Source organism: Gracilinanus agilis, chromosome 2 (genome assembly GCF_016433145.1).
Source record: "Gracilinanus agilis isolate LMUSP501 chromosome 2, AgileGrace, whole genome shotgun sequence".
Taxonomy (NCBI): Eukaryota; Metazoa; Chordata; class Mammalia; order Didelphimorphia; family Didelphidae; genus Gracilinanus; species Gracilinanus agilis.
This window is the reverse complement of record NC_058131.1, coordinates 537,476,985-537,493,184: the sequence shown is the minus strand read 5'-3', so window position 1 is coordinate 537,493,184 and position 16,200 is coordinate 537,476,985. Positions and strand designations below refer to the sequence as shown.

Below are 16,200 nucleotides of genomic sequence, written 5' to 3'. Positions count from 1 at the left end.
AAGCCTGTTAGTTCATGGCTGCTATTTTGAATTCTCCTTGTAGCTGAGATTTTTGGAAATTTAAGACATTTCCCACCCCTGTCTCCTCTAAAGGAACCTTCATGGGCCAGAACTCAGGCCTTAATGAGAAACATGTAAACTCCATTGTTTGCCCCCCCCTTCTTGCACTAGCCTATGATCTCAAACCCATTCAGCAGCAGATTTATCAAGTGATGGATCCCTGGGTAGCCTTGAAGTGGCAGAAGGGGGAAAGGGAATATGGCCTAGGCACACATCATCTGTCATTTGTTCAAATAATAAAGGTAGGAGGCCAAATGCTTGCTTGCCCATTCAGGGAAAAGCATTAGGGAGGCTGTTAAATTGTTCAGTTCTGGGAGGGCTGTTTCTTGGCTAATGAAAGCATCATGGAAGATTAAGTCTGTTTGAAATGCAAACTGAAATTTAGGTGCATGAGGGTTCCAAGAAGTTTTTATTGGCCCTTTGTTTGCTTAGTTTGGTTTTATAATTGTTACTTGACAATAAAAAGTACTTTGATAACCCATATCAACAGTCCTAGAAATTATATACATCTCGTAAGTGTTTTAATAGTTCTGATTTCAAGCTAAGCAAGTTTTATTATGCTTATAATTTCTATCCAGTTCACATTCACAGTACCTTAATGAGAAAGCAGACTATTCGATGCCCCTTTCTGAGTTGTGATGTTGACTCTAGGGTCAGAAGCTCTGGGTTCAAATCTTATCTCTGATGCTTATTCATCTGTGTGACATTGGTTAAGACTAAACCTCCCAGGTCCTTAGTTTCCTCGTCTATAAAAACAAGAGTTGAAACTAGAATTCCTTGAAGTTCCCTTCCAGATCTAGGTTTATGATACTACAAGAAGATCCAAGGGAAAATAACATATACATAAAGGCTGAAGAAACTCTTACAGAGTATTCAGTCCCTCTGTTGCTTTTGAAATTGAGGGGTCATTCATTAGCCTCATTAACTTGGATATCCAGAATATTCAGAGTCCTCTGGTTATAGAAAGGGGGGAGCTAGTATTCAGAGTCTACTGAGTCTAATGAGAGGTGAAAAAATAAATGTTCACCAAAACTAGAGTGGAAAGGAACAGAATCTAAGACATGAGATAAAATAATTAACTTTGTCAGCTAAAATAGCTATGGAATGGAAATCTAGAAAAAGATCTTGAGGAAGGTAGGTCATCAAGTGATAAGGATCCCCTATCAGCAGCTTCCTTTGGGAAGCGTGCTTTACATGCCTTCTTGGGAAAAAGATACACCAAAGTCCTATTCCTTACTTGTTGACCACTACAGAAAATCTGGAATTAAAGTGGCCTCACTTCAATTATAACCCTAGATTCTAAAATTCTATTCTATAGGATAATATTCTGGCCATTTTTTGGATTCCAAATATGTTATAGATATCTAGAATTGTATTCTGGAATTATTAATATCTAACCTCAGATTCTTTCTAGATGTATGACCCTGGGCAAATCACTTAATCCCCATTGTCTAGCCTTTACTGCACTTCTGCCTTGGAACCAATACCCAGTATGAATTTGAAAAAAGATAGTAAGGGTTGGATTTTTTTAAGCCATTATTTTGAATTTGATGTTCCAAGTCCACATAGAATTTGCAAAACATAAAATCATGTGCAACTTCAATAATAATGGTAACAATAATAATAAAATGAGGAATTGGAATCCCAAATCTATTCTTTCTCATAATAGAGAGGGAATTAATGTCTTGGCTTCTTGTCTTAGAACATTCCCCATGGTGTTCAATTCAATTCAACAAGCATTTATTAAATCTGGAATTATATATGAAATGAATGATACAAAAATATTTTTATGACTGTCCCAAGTCATATATTACCCATGATTTAGATTCTGAATTTAAAGATATTAAAAGCTGAGAGGTAAAATGTAATGAAAGGTCTCCTTGATGATTCTTTTAGCTCACAAAATGCTCTCCAGCTATAGTCATTAATAGTATTTGTTTTTTGGCTTTTCAAAGGAGTAAACTTCAGTACAGATCTCAAAATACTGATTAATCTCTCTAATCTATGTCTAATTCCATACCACTTCATTGCATGATTTGTTCATAGTTGTATTTGCTCAGTTCTCTTTTGATTCCCATTTACTAGAAATGACTATCATATCAAAACCATGAGGTATAATATTTCCCAGTTGTCTGTAAGTGATCATAGCAGTTTGAAAGCATATGCATGAATCTCTTTGCCTTTGTGCCATCATATGCCCTGATAATGAAAGATCTGTTTTTCTGTGGAGGCTAGTTACTTTATATGGTGGAGGTATTCTCACTAATGTTTTCAGTGACAATTGAACTATCCTGCCTCAGTGCCTATTTAGGAAGAGATTATAAATAGAAGTAATGGAATCTAGAGTTGGAAGGAACCTTAGAGATCAAGTCCAACACCTTCATTCTGCAGATTAGAAAACCAAATGATTTGTCCACATTCAGGTCACAACAGTTAACTGATAACTATAGCCATAACTACAACTAACTAATGAACTGTAGCCCAAATTTTCAGAACCTCTGCTTGAATAGGAGTCAATAAACCTAATTTCTATCACTGACATTGGCATTAGCTCTCTGAAATATCCTGTTTAATTTATTATATGTTAATCTGTGCCTTCGTCTTTTCATGGTGGAAAGTGGGAAAAAATACTTTAAGGGAATCACTTTAGATGTGGGAAAAAAGGTCCTCTTTCTGTCATCACTGACACTCCAAAGAACAGAGAACAGGAAAGACTAATTATTACACCCCATGTCAGACATGTCAGGAATATTCGTGGCCTTTTTATATATATCAGGAGTTCCTCCTGTCCTCCATTTTGGGTACTATCCTGACATATGTGATGAACTTCACAATTTTTACTTACTTATTTTCTTTCTTTTTTTTTAAATATTTTTTATTTTTTAGAAAAATTATCATAGTTACATGATTCATGTTCTTCCTTTCCCCTTAACTCCCCCGATCTTCCCCCACCCATAGCCAATGCACATTTCCCCTGGTTTTAACATGTGTCATCAATCAAGACCTATTTCCAAATTGTTGATAGTTGCATTGGTGTGGTAGTTTCGAGTCTACATCCCCAATCATGTCCACCTCAACTCATGTGTTCAAGCAGTTGTTTTCCTTCTGTGTTTCCACTCCTGTAGTTCTTCCTCTGAATGTGGGTAGCGTTCTTTTCCATAAATCCCTCAGAGCTGTCTTGTGTCATTGCATTGCTGCTAGTACAGAAGTCCATTACATTCTATTTTACCACAGTGTATCAGCCTGTGTGTACAATGTTCTTCTGACTCTGCTCCTTTCACTCTGCATCAATTCCTGGAGGTCTTTCCAGTTCACATGGAATTCCTCCAGTTTATTATTCCTTTTAGCACAATAATATTCCATCACCAGCATACACCACAGTTTGTTCAGCCATTCCCCAATTGAAGGACATACCCTAGTTTTCCAGATTTTTGCCACCACAAAGATCACAGCTATAAATATTTTTGTACAAGTCTGTTTATCTATGATCTCCTTGGGGTACAGACCCAAAAATATTATGGCTCGATCAAAGGGCAGGCAATCTTTTATAGCCCTTTGAGCATAGTTCCAAATTGCCAGCCAGAATGGTTGGATCAGTTNTCCCTTCTCCTTCCCCCCCCTTCTCCTCCCCTCCCTTTTTTGAGCTCCCCACTCCTCTGCTTCCCTTGGTTTATCCCTTCTGACTTTCTCAGTAGGGTTAGATAGAGTTCTATATCTCAATGGATATAGCTACTCTTCCCTCTCAGGGTTAATTCCACTGAGAGTAAGGTTTAAATATTACCTCTTAATGCTCTCTTCCTCTCCTTCTTATAATCCCCTCTCCTTCCCATGCCTTCTTTGTGTGTAAGAGAATATCCTATTTTTCTTATTCAAGTTTCTCTTAGTGTCCTCTACTATTCACCCCCCTCTTTCCCACCCCCCATATCATCTTANTATCATCTTAGACCATTTAGTATTCCAACCTCTCCCTATGAATAATTCTTCTAATTACTATAATAGTGGATACTATAATAGTGAATAGAGTTCACTAAGGAGAATTACACATAACATTTCTCCATATAGGAATACAAATAATTAGATCTTTTTGAAGCCCTTAAAGAGGCAAATTTAAAAATAAGTTTTCTTTCTTTTCCCTCTGTTTCTTACTTATCTTTTCATGTTTCTCTTGATTTTTGTGATTGGATATCAAACTTTCCATTTAGTCCTGGTCTTTTCTGTGCAAATATTTGGAAATCTTCTATCTTGTTGAATGCCCATACTTTCCCCTGTAAGTATATAGTCAGTTTTGATGGGTAGGTAATGCTTGGTTGTAGACCCAGTTCTCTTGCCTTTCTGAATATCATATTCCAAGCCTTGCAGTCTTTTAGTGCGGAGGCTGCCAGATCCTGTGTGATCCTGATTGGTGCTCCTTGATATCTGAATTGTCTCTTTCTGGCTTCTTATAAATTTTTTTCTTTTACTTGGAAGCTCTTGAATTTAGCTATTATATTCCTGGGGGTTGTCTTTTCAGGGTTTAATGTAGAGGGCAATCTATGGATGCTTTCAATGTCTATTTTGTCCTCTTATTGTAGAACTTCAGGGCAATTTTGCTGAATAATTTCCTTTAGTATGGAGTCCAAATTTCTATTAATTTCTGGCTTTTCAGGAAGACCAATTATTCTCAAATTGTCTCTTCTAGATCTGTTTTTTTGATCTGTCAATTTCTCAGTTAGATATTTCATGTTTCTTTCTATTTTATCAGTCTTTTGACTTTTCTTTATTTCTTCTTTTTTCTTGAGAAATCATTGGCTTCTACTTGCCCAATTCTTGTCTTTAGAGACTGGCTTTCTGCTATATTCTTTTGATTTTCCTTTTTGATTTGGTCTATCCTGTTTTCCAGCTGTTTGATTTTGGTCTCCAATTTGCATATCAGTTCTTTTGATTTGGGGGCATCTTTTTCTAATTGCCCAATTCTAGCCTTTAGAGACTGGATTTTGACTATAATCTTTTGGTTTTCCTTTTGAATCTCGTCTTCAAGGCTTCCAGCTGGTCATTTCTGGTCTTCAATTTACTTATGAATTCATTTGATTTCTGAACCTCACTTTCTAATTGTGAAATTCTGCCTTTTAAACTGTTATTTTCTTGCCAGATCCCTTCCATCTTTCTCATCATCTCAGATTTGAACTCTTCAATAGCTTGTGACCAGTTTCATTTTTTTGGGAAGGTTTGGATATGATTACTTGTTTGTTCTCCTCTGCTGTTTGCTCTGTTGTCTGGATTTTTTCTGTGTAAAAGTTGTCGAGTGTTAAAGATTTCTTCTTGATCTTTCTCTTCTGAGGTTCTTGTCTCTGGCTTGCCATTGTTAGCCCAGAGCCCTCTCAGGTTTATCCTCACACTCAGGGTCTGCCTGTGCTCTGAGGTCTCAGGTCTAGTTGTTCTCAGGGTCAAGCCTCCTGGTGGTTCCCTTGCTTGTTCCTCTGCCTAAAGCTCCTTTAACAGTCTCAGGTCACTGCTTCCATAGTTGTGCACCCCCCTGCTCTGGGTCCCCACACATGGTCCGCACTTGCGCTCAGAATCCGTGTCTGCAGCTGCAACTGCACCTGCTGCACTCAGAGTCTGTGTTAAAAGTCCGTGTGTTCTTTAGCCTCTTGGGGTCTTGAGTCTTGCTGCTCTCAGGAACAGGTCCTGGAGCTGCCAATGCCTTAATGGGTGCCCCAAGCTCACTCTAGCTCTTTTGTGCTGGCTTTGGCACTGGAGGTGGTGTGGGGGTGAGGGGGTTGCTCAGCTCACATTTTAGTGAGAGCTGTTTCACCCCCTTATAGCATGGAAGTGCCCCGATTCCACGTACCTTCAATGCTGCACCCTGTTGTGGGGTCCCTTAGTTCATCTGGATTTGTTATTATGTCTTCTTGAGGAGTCCTATATGTTTCGGTTAGGAGAGATTGAACAGCTGCTTTTTACTCTGCCGCCATCTTAACCTGAAAGCCCCCTTGCTTATTTTCATTGGCATCATTTTTTCTTGGAGATGACCTCAACTGTGACCAATTACACAAGAAGTCCATGCTGAAGAAAAAAATAATTTTAAAGGAACTCAGTAATCAGTTTTCAAGATATCTTAAGAAAAGAACATTCCAAAATAATGTAAAAAATCACAAATGATACTTTTATGTTATAAGGTGATGAAGGAAATTTTAGTAAAGTAAACTAGTTATTTGCAGATGTTTTTCCCATTAAAACTGAGCATCTTGAGGCCAGGGAATGGTTTTTGTCCTTCTTCATATCCCCACTGCTTAGCACAATATTTGATGTGCAGCAAGAATTTAATAAGTACATTTTTGTCTGTCTTATCTTTATAAAATTTTTATGAGAATGATCCTCATAAATATTAAAAGCACCCTTGGAGAAACATAAGGGCACAGGGAAGCATTTTGCATACAATTCTCTACTAGAACATCACTTAACTGATTAAAAGATGGAGAGTACAAGTCAAATCCTACATCTGTTAACTTACTAGTATATGACCTTGAGCAAGGCACTTATGCCCTCTGAGATTCATTTCATCATCTGTAAAATGAAAGGGTTGTATTATATAGTTTCTCTGTATGACTTTACATTGATGATCCTATGATTTATAGGAAGACAACAAGAATTGCATAGATTAAGCAAACATAGAGGATATTCAGTCTGCATTTGTGAAGAGATTTTATCTAGCAGTAAGTACAAGGATCCATCAAATCACTGCACAAATAGTGATAATCTGAAGCATCTGTTTGTATACCATTCTTTTAATCTCTATTTGAATATAGCAAAAGAATTAGTGATACTTCTTGATTCTTCTTGGCATTTTCCCTTTGTCTTTATGTTTTCCTATTTCTCTATCCCTTTTTTAACTCATACACTATCTTATTCTTATGGTACTACAAACACAAACACTATTATCCATTGAATTATCTCTCACAGTTTATATGACATACTTTTGTTCCTAGTGTAAACTAATCATTTACTTATTAAAGTCAAATAACATTTCATGAATCCTTCAAGAAAACCAGGGTCATTCTCATTAATTAAGCTATGAATTTTTTGCCTTTTTTATGGCGTCATATACTATTCTGATTCTTCAACATAGCAGAATGATGACCTTGGATACTAAAAACCTTTACACAGTAGTGTTCCTACCAAGTTGGGAAGACTAGAACAATGAGCCAGGTGACCCACCAAGTCTGTCATTTAAGAATTATCCTAGCCAAGTTCAGAGAAGCTCATCACCACATTAACCTCAGAGTGATGAATTTTCTGCCACAGTAACTCTCACTTAAACAAAGTCATAAAGGAGTTACAATTAGCACTAGAAGAAGGAATATTCCCAAATTGATGAAATCATAAGTTACTGAGATGGGGGGGGGGTCTCTAAGTGGGGACAAAGAATGCTCATGATTAAGATTTTTTTTTAAAAAGAATACAACTAACTTGTTCGTTTCATAAAGAGTATGGCAAGTCAATTAATTGAATTGAGTTGAATCAAAATGCTCCCAATCCCCATTTTTCTTTTCCTTTCTCCCTTAGTGATAGAATTTTTTTTCTTATCTCACAGAGAATTATGAGGTCTTAGCAATATGTCAGGAACTCCTGGCTTACTCTGATGTGGATATGTAGAATTTGGAATAGTCCCTGGAAAAGGTTGACTCAAGTTGTATGGCAGATAAACTTGATTTTTACTGGCCCTGGAAGCTCTACTGGGATAGCATGTTCATAACAACAAAATGCAAATGGGTAATTTTTCCACAGTTTTTGGCACTAGCTAGAGCTCTTTCATCAACAGGCACTTTTCCACCTTCTTTTCAAAAGACATGCTCATGTGGACCAGACAAGCAAAAGTCTCCTTCCCAGTGCCTGGGCTTTAGTACATCATGTCCCTTTGATGATATCTTAGAGTAGTGCTAATATGGAGGATATTAAAAATAATAATGAGAATTTTGTTTTCAAAAGGGATAGGTAGGAAGACCAACTTTGGAAGAGGCTGAGGAAATTGCCTGGAAACTGGTCTTTGATCAGATTAGAATCACAAATGTGATTCTATTATGCTGGATACTTTTACTTATGAAAATAGCCTGCACAGAACACTTGTGTCTATATTGTCTGCATTTTAAATTAATAATACAGAATAGCACCAACTTTTTTACAAATTTGTATGGAAATAACACCTGAACATTTGATCTGATTCTTCCAGGCAACAATACTCATTATGGGGATTTGAACATCCCAGGGTCTGGGTTTGAAGACCACTTCTACTAAATGAACTAGGGCAAGTCACTTCAGTCAAAGGTGTCAAGCATATCTCTTGCAGCCCTCTATACTTTAGACTGGGGCCAATGAAGATTTAAATGTAATTGGGAAATGTTTAACAAAGTAAAAATAAAACATTCTCATTCAGTCATGTTTGAACTCTTTGCCACCTCATTTGAAGTTTCCTTGGTAAAGATACTGGCGTGGTTTGCCATTCCCTTCTCCAGTTCATTTTACAGATGAGGAAACTGAGGCAAACAGGTATGAGACTTGCCCAGGGTCACACAGTTAGGAAGTGTTTAAACTTGGGAAGATGAATCTTCCTGATCTCAGACTAAGTGCTCTATCCACTCCACCCCCTAGATTGTGAGGATCAAACAAGATCCCATTTGCAAAGAAATTTGCAAATCTTAAAGTGCCAACACAAATGTTAGTTTATTATTGTTGTTCATCTTCTGCATCTGCCAATGCAGATCAGCATCATAGTTATTACTTAAAAGAATTATCTTGAGCACTGAAGAGTGGTGACTTATCCCAGAGACAGGATTTGAACACAAGTCTTCATTACTATGCAGTAGAGTCTCCTCCTCTACTTGCTGCTATTTTCAAGCTTTCAGGAAAACCTGCTTTAATTATAATTAGTATCACATCACTTGGAAACTCTATAGTGACTTCTCCTTCTTGCCTGCTTTATACACATCAACATGCTTTTAGTTCAATTCAAACATTTAAGTGCATATTGCATTCACATGTGTTAGGTGAAAGGAATTTTTTTAAAAGTCATGTTCTCTTTTAATGTTAGGGGCAACTTAGTGGCATAGTGGATTGAGCACTGGGCTTGGAGACAGGAGGAATCATCTTCATGAGTTCAAATCTTATCTTAGACACTTGCTAGCTTTGTGACCTTGGCCAAGACACTTAACCTACCTTGCCTCCGTTTCCTCATCTGTGAAGTGATCTGGAGAAGGAAATGGCAAATCACTCCAATATCTTTACCAAGGACAACTCAAATGGAGTCATGAAGATTAGACACAACTGAACCATAATAGATGTCTTTTAATGTAGTGATATGATGGGAGAAAACTCATGAACTAGAAATCAAGACTAGAGTTCATATCCAAGCTTTGATCCTTTTAGTAGCTTCATGACCCTGGGAAAATGACCTAATCTTTCTAAGGTCTACATCCTCATCTTTAAAATGAGGATTATCATATTTACACTACTGACATCAGTTATTGTAAAGAAAATGCTTCGTAAACCTGATAACACTATATAAGTTTGACTTGTTATTAATGATATGATGCAGACCTTAGTATTTTTTTTTAACAGAATTTATCCAAAAGTGTCCTACCCTTCTCCCTTCCCTGCTTCACAAAGGGATCAATACAAATTATGTCTCTTACATTTCCACTTTTCAGTTCATTCTCTGGAAGAAACATTTATACTTTATTCTTCAAGTATTAAATCTGTAGCTGTGTATTATGATAATCTCTTAGTTCTACTCAAATCATTCTTCATTATCCTGCATAGCTCAGTCCAAGGGTTTTTTAAATTAGTCTGTTCATTGTTTCTTATAGTGCAGAAATACTTCATCACAATGATATACCACCATTTGTTTAGCCATTCTCTAATTGATGGGCATCCCCTCAATTCCCAGTTCTTTGCCACCACAAAGAGAGCTGCTATAAATATTTGGGAATAGATAGGTTTTGTAACTCTCTGGATACAATTCCAAATTGCTCTCCAAAATAGTTGGATCAGTTCATAGTTCCACCAAGAGTGTATTAGTGTCCCTGTTTTTCCACATGCCTGTAAACATTTGTCATTTTGACCTTTAGTCATGTTAGCCAATCTGATGAGCATGAGATGGTATCTCAGAATTGTTTTCTCTAATCAGTAGTGATTTCAAGCATATTTTATATACTCAGACCTTAATCTTGGATTTACAGTCTAAAGTATGTGCATCTTTTATAATTGTTATTCAGTTGTTTCACTTGTGTCTGACTCTTCAAGACTCCATTTGGGTTTTTTTGGCAAGGATACTGGAATGATTTGCCATTTCCTTCACCACCTCAACCTATAGATGAGGCAAAAGGGTTAAAAAACTTGCCCAAGGTTACCTAGCTAGTAAGTGTTTGAGGCCAAGTTTGCACTCAAGAAGAGGAATCTTTGCATTTCGGTCCTGGCACTCTGTCTACTGTGCCACCTAGCCTCCCATGTTGTCTAGATGTGAACAGAAATATCTACTACAAAGGAGAGTTAAATAAGTACAAAGGATAAGTATGGGCAAAGATAAATATGAGATGGTAGGGATCACTTTCAACTGGGGCAAGGAAAAAGTAGGGAGGTTTCCTTTATGGAAGTCTTCATGAAAGAGAGAGGTAAACCTTGAGTTGAGTGTTGAAAGGAGAGAAATCAATACATGCCAAAGAAACATTCAAAGAATGAAACAGTGCATGAGCCAAGGGACAGAGATATAAGTGGACAGAACAAATGAAGAGTCAAAGAACAGTCTGGTTTGACTGAAAGGACAGCAATGTGAGAGATATAAAGAAAAATAGTGTGAAATGAAGCTCAAATGGCAGATTGAAACCAGATTATAAAGGCCTTTGAAAGCTAACCTAAGTATTTAAAAATTTTAAGAGCATTAGGAAACCTTTGAAAAGTGTTTAGTTAAGGATGTGATATATTAGAAAGAGATAAGCATATTTATTATAATTTATTACATATTTATAAAAATCATATGAATTGTATTATTATTAATAATAAATTACATTATGCTATATATAAAAATAAATATGATTTTAAATTTTTAAAAAGAAAGGGATAAATGAGAAATATGAAGATTAATTAAGAAGACACCATGAGAACTTGTGAGAGGATGAGAAGAAAGGAAGGTCTAAACAATGATGATTGCAGTGAAAATTGAGAGGAGATATATTTTGAAGATTTTGAAGGAAAATCAATAGGCAATTAATTAGATTTTGGAGATAGATGACTCAGAGATTGGTATCCTGAATGATTGATAATATGGTACCATTTTAAAAAGAAAGATAATATAGGGATATTGACCTTGAACTACCCATGGAGCTTCCAAGTGAGAGACTATAGAAGGTATGTGTAAATATGGGTCTTAGCTATGGGGAAAGCTTGAGGTATAGAGATAAGATATGAGAATCATTTACATAAAGGTAACAATTAAAGCCATGGGAACAGATGAGGTCAGTATATTCAGTGAATATATTCAGATTTGGCCTCTAATACATCTTAGCTGTGTGACCTGGGCAAGTCACTTAACCCCATTTGCCTAGCCCATACCACTTTTCTGCCTTGGAAATGATACTTAGTATCAATTCGAAGACAGAAGGTTAGGGTTTTAAAGGATAAAAAAGAGAAAGTATAGAAAAATAAGAGAAAAGAATCAAAGATGAGAAACAGGGAAATTGTCTGTGGAAGAAGTAACTATCAAAAAAAAATTTTACAGACTTTATAAATTAAAAAAATAGGAAGGTAGGAAGAGACATAGAAGCCAAGGGAAGAAATAATATCTAGAAAAAAATCCTGTATAATAGTACAGACCAGTGATCTCAGTATCAGAGGATAGGGGTGTGTGTGACTGAGGCTGGTGGATTGCCTGAGTTTGGGAGTTTTGAGTTGCAGGACTTAGTGTCCACATTAAGTCAGACATAAATATAGGGAGACTCTGGGAGCATAAAACCACTAAGCTGTCTAAGGAAGAATAAACCTCATAGGGCAGAAAAATGGAGCAGATAAAAGCTTCTAGACCGATCAGTATTGACTGGAAGTAGACACTATATTTTAGCATGGAATTAGATAGAGAGATTGTCTCAAAGAGATTGGAGGGGAGGGAGAAAAAAAAAAGATCAGCATCAAATAACATAAATATATTTAGACAGATGAGGAAAGAAAAAAGACAATTGGATTTAGTGAGCAGGCTTGACCTTAAAGAAAATTATTTCCAGTTACAGATAAACAGATCAGGAGGAGTGATATGGGTGTCAAAGAACTGAAGACAGTGAGTCTTTCCAAAATATCAACAGGGAAGGAGGGATAAAAAGAAAGAAAGCATAAGGAAGGGCCAAGATAAGGGATACCTGAGCTTTTTCACAGATAGAAGGAAAGAGTACAGCAAAGCAGAAAACATTTAAGATGCAAGAGAGAAGGGGAATGTTGGAAAATTATGGAGGGAAGCAGAACAAACTTCTAGCTTTGGCTAGAAAAGGGGAAACTTTATTCTCTAGGGCTGGAAAGAAGATAGACAAAGAGGCTGAGGACTCTTAAATAGAGTGCAGGACACCATGGATCTCCTTTACTAATTAGCAAGCAAGGACATTATAAATCATGATAGAAGTCCCCTTTTGACCTAGCAATCCTACTGTTGTATATATGCCCCAATGAGGTTAAAGAAAAAGAATTAAGTCCTATATTTACCAATGCTTGTTCATAGAAACACTCTTATAGTAGCAAAAAACCAGAAACCAAATGGGCATCCATCAATTGAGGAAAGCATAAACAAATTGTGGTATATTAAATGAAATTGTTATTATAAATAAAAATTTATGAATATAAGGAACTCAAAGAAATGTAATAAATAAAATCTAAAAAGAAGCCAAATTCCGAATGCATCTAAAATCCAATACTTGTCTCAGAGAACAATAGATAATGAACATGCCTTTTATCCTATCATCAGAGAGATCAGGAGCCATTGCAACAAAAGGTTACATATAATATCAAGGGGAAAAATACTATTTCATTTTCTTTATTTTTGAGGGTTTTAATTTTTATTACAAAAGAGAGGTTAAATGTGGTGGGAAGGAATGGGAGTTATATCTAGAAATAATATTGATGTAAAAATAAAAAGCACAGATAAAATTTCCTTTTAAAAATAAGAATATTCATTCCATGATGCTCCTCAGAAAAAAAGAAATATGTAAGATCATTTGATAAAAATTAAAAACATTCTTTTTTCATTCCCCCCTCAAAAATAAAGGGTGAAAAGAATGGAGTTAGTGGCTTGAGAAAGTCTTTGGTAGGCCATTCTGGGTTATGTGAGAATTAATAAGAAATGAAATTATTAGAGTACAGCAACATGGGAGCAATCAAGGTTACATAGCTTTAATTTTTAGTAAAAGGTCTACATGATTTCAGAATTTCATCTATTTAAAATTTTTTTCTAGGTTGTACATGTATTACCACACAAAACATATTTCCATATTACTCATTTTTGTAAGTGAATAACCTTATAATAATAGCCCCTATTCTCAAAAAGCATTCTTTTATGGAAACTATGATTTATACAAAAATAATTATAATACAAGGTAGGATGTGTTCTAAATTTTGAGACAAGAAAGACTATTTGCATTTGGGAAGATAAGGAAAGTCTTAATGGATGAAGGAACAGGGATAAAGTATATTCTTAGAAGACCTCTATGATTAATGCAGAGCAAAGTCAACACGACTAGAACAGTTTCAATGCATCCTGATTTTAAACTTATTAATTTTTAATTCTCGTTTCATTTTGAATGAGCATAAGATAAAGCTGAATACTGATGATTTAATGCAGAAGTTCTTAATTTTTTTTTTATTTCATAGGCCCCTCTGGTGATCTGAAGATCATGGACCCCATCTCAGAATTTTTAAGTGATTAAAATAAAATACATAGGATTCCAAGAGAAACCAATTATACTAAAATGCAGTAATGAAAATATTTTTAAGAAAGTTCATGGGCTGGTTTAAACATTAGACTCAAAAATTCTTAATGCTATCTTTTTTTAATAGTCTAACTTCTCTCTACCATTTTGACTGACATAATGGCCTGAAAATCCCACAAAGACAGGCATTCTAGGGTAATTATTGGAATAGCAGCTATAGGTCAAAAGAATCCCCAAACATGCCTTTCTTATGACAGTCAATTTCCAAGCCAGACCTTGAAACTACAAAAGGCATATTCAGGCAAATCTGAATTTGGTTTGTGCTTGATATTTTGACTGGATGAGGGATCTTAGGTGATGTTTTTGCTTTTAAACTTTAATCCTCAGGTTAGCTGAAAATACCCTTCCTTTCCAACTGTCTTAAGTTCCTGGAAATTTTCATAAAGTGAAATGTATACCCATTTGGATTATTGCATGATTGCCACTCTGTCTGCACATTCAAATAACATGTGCCCTTCTGACAGTGGGATGTTATTCAATCTTTTAGTTAATATTTCTAACTTTCCTTTCACTGAACACTTATCTCTCTCTCTCCTTCCCCATCAGGCCCAGTTTGAACTGAGGGTCTTCCACATTCGGGGAGAGCACGCTGTAATAACGGCAAGACTAGAAGAAACCATTGAAAATCTCAAGCGTGAGCTGGAGCATCGGCTAAGCGGAGGATGTGAAAAGACCAGAGATGCCTGCATCTCTACAGAAGATGACTATCCGCCAAAGACCTTCCGAAATGTCTACATTCAGACGGACAGAGAGACTTTTTTAAAACCCAGTGAAGATGAAAGCAAAACCATCAAAAGTAACCAAATAGTACCCAAAAAGCTGAACATCTCCTCTCTAAACCAAATCTCTCCTCCAAATGACAACAAAGACACCACCTCAACCTTCCAGTCTTTAGAAAGCTGCCCATCCAGTCAACAACAGTCATCTCCCACCCCTGCTTCTCCACTGGCAACAATAATCCCTGTGCCTCCTCCCCTTCCACCAGGACTTGGACCTCCATCATCGCCATCACAGTCCAGTGCGGGGCCACCACCTCCTCCTCCACCACCACCACCACCTCCTCCGCCTCCTCCCCTTCCTCCCCCTCCCCCTCCTCTTCCATTACCCCTAAGTGCTGGGACCCCACCTCCGCCTCCCCCCCTTCCTGTCCCACCACCTCTCCCTAGCACTGGGCCACCACCTCCTCCTCCCCCAGCTCCTCCAGGAATTGGACCACCACCTCCTCCTCCTCCCTTCTTTGGAGGCAACACATCCTTCAGCCAGATTCCTCGAAAGCCTGCCATTGAACCCAGCTGTCCCATGAAGCCTCTCTACTGGACTAGAATACAGATAAGTGGTGGAAGGTGAGGAAAACTCTGCCATGCCACCTAAAGCTTAGCTTCTTGTAAAATTCCCAGAAGCTTCTGCTGCATCCATAGCTCTATACCTGTTCATTGTGTGGTATAACATTTACCACATGGCGTGTTCTCCAGGTTCTGCATGGGTGTCTTGGTGATGATGGGATCCTTTTGGAAGGAGTGTCTATGGAATTTGGCAACTATTTGGTAGATCTTGATGGGACTTTTCTTGACTAAATCTTTGGTGACAGAATGCCAAGCAATGATCTTTGAGCAGGCACACCCCTTCCTGACAGCTAATAGGTCATTTTTAGAGACTGGTCTTGGGTGTGTCATTGGGGACTAAAAGAGAGAGTAAGAAGACCAATTTTGCAATAGATAATATGGATTTTGATAATGTTTTTGAAAAAGATTTTGAAAAACAGATTCTTTAGGTAGTAGGAGTGGTATTTTAGGTATGCTAAACTATTTATAAATATTCGTACTATTCAGGTACAGGAAACTGGGTGGTGAAGTGGAGAAAGCACTGGGCCTTGAGTCAGGATGACCTAAATTCAAATCCAACTTGGCATTTACTAGCTGTGTAACCCTGAACAAATCATTTAACCTACTTCAGATTTCTCAAATGTAAAATGAGGATGATAATAGCACTTACCTCCCAAAATTATTGTAAGGATGAGATAAGAAAATATTATAAAGTGCTTAACGCAATGTCTGGTACATAACAGGTACCTGATCCATCCTTCCTTCCTTCCTTCCTTCCTTCCTTCCTTCCTTCCTTCCTTCCTTCCTTCCTTCCTTCCTTCCTT

The 16,200-nt window shown here is 36.9% G+C and overlaps 1 protein-coding gene across 2 annotated transcripts in view; it reads left to right on the top strand.

Moving 5' to 3' along the window:
* The window catches only part of FMN1 (formin 1), a 537,406-nt gene that overhangs the window by 275,188 nt on the left and 246,018 nt on the right, over nucleotides 1-16,200 (top strand). For both annotated transcript variants that reach the window (XM_044665142.1, XM_044665143.1), the window contains one exon: nucleotides 14,601-15,397. In XM_044665142.1, coding sequence (XP_044521077.1) covers nucleotides 14,601-15,397 — 797 coding nt within the window. The remainder of the gene's footprint in view (nucleotides 1-14,600; nucleotides 15,398-16,200) is intronic.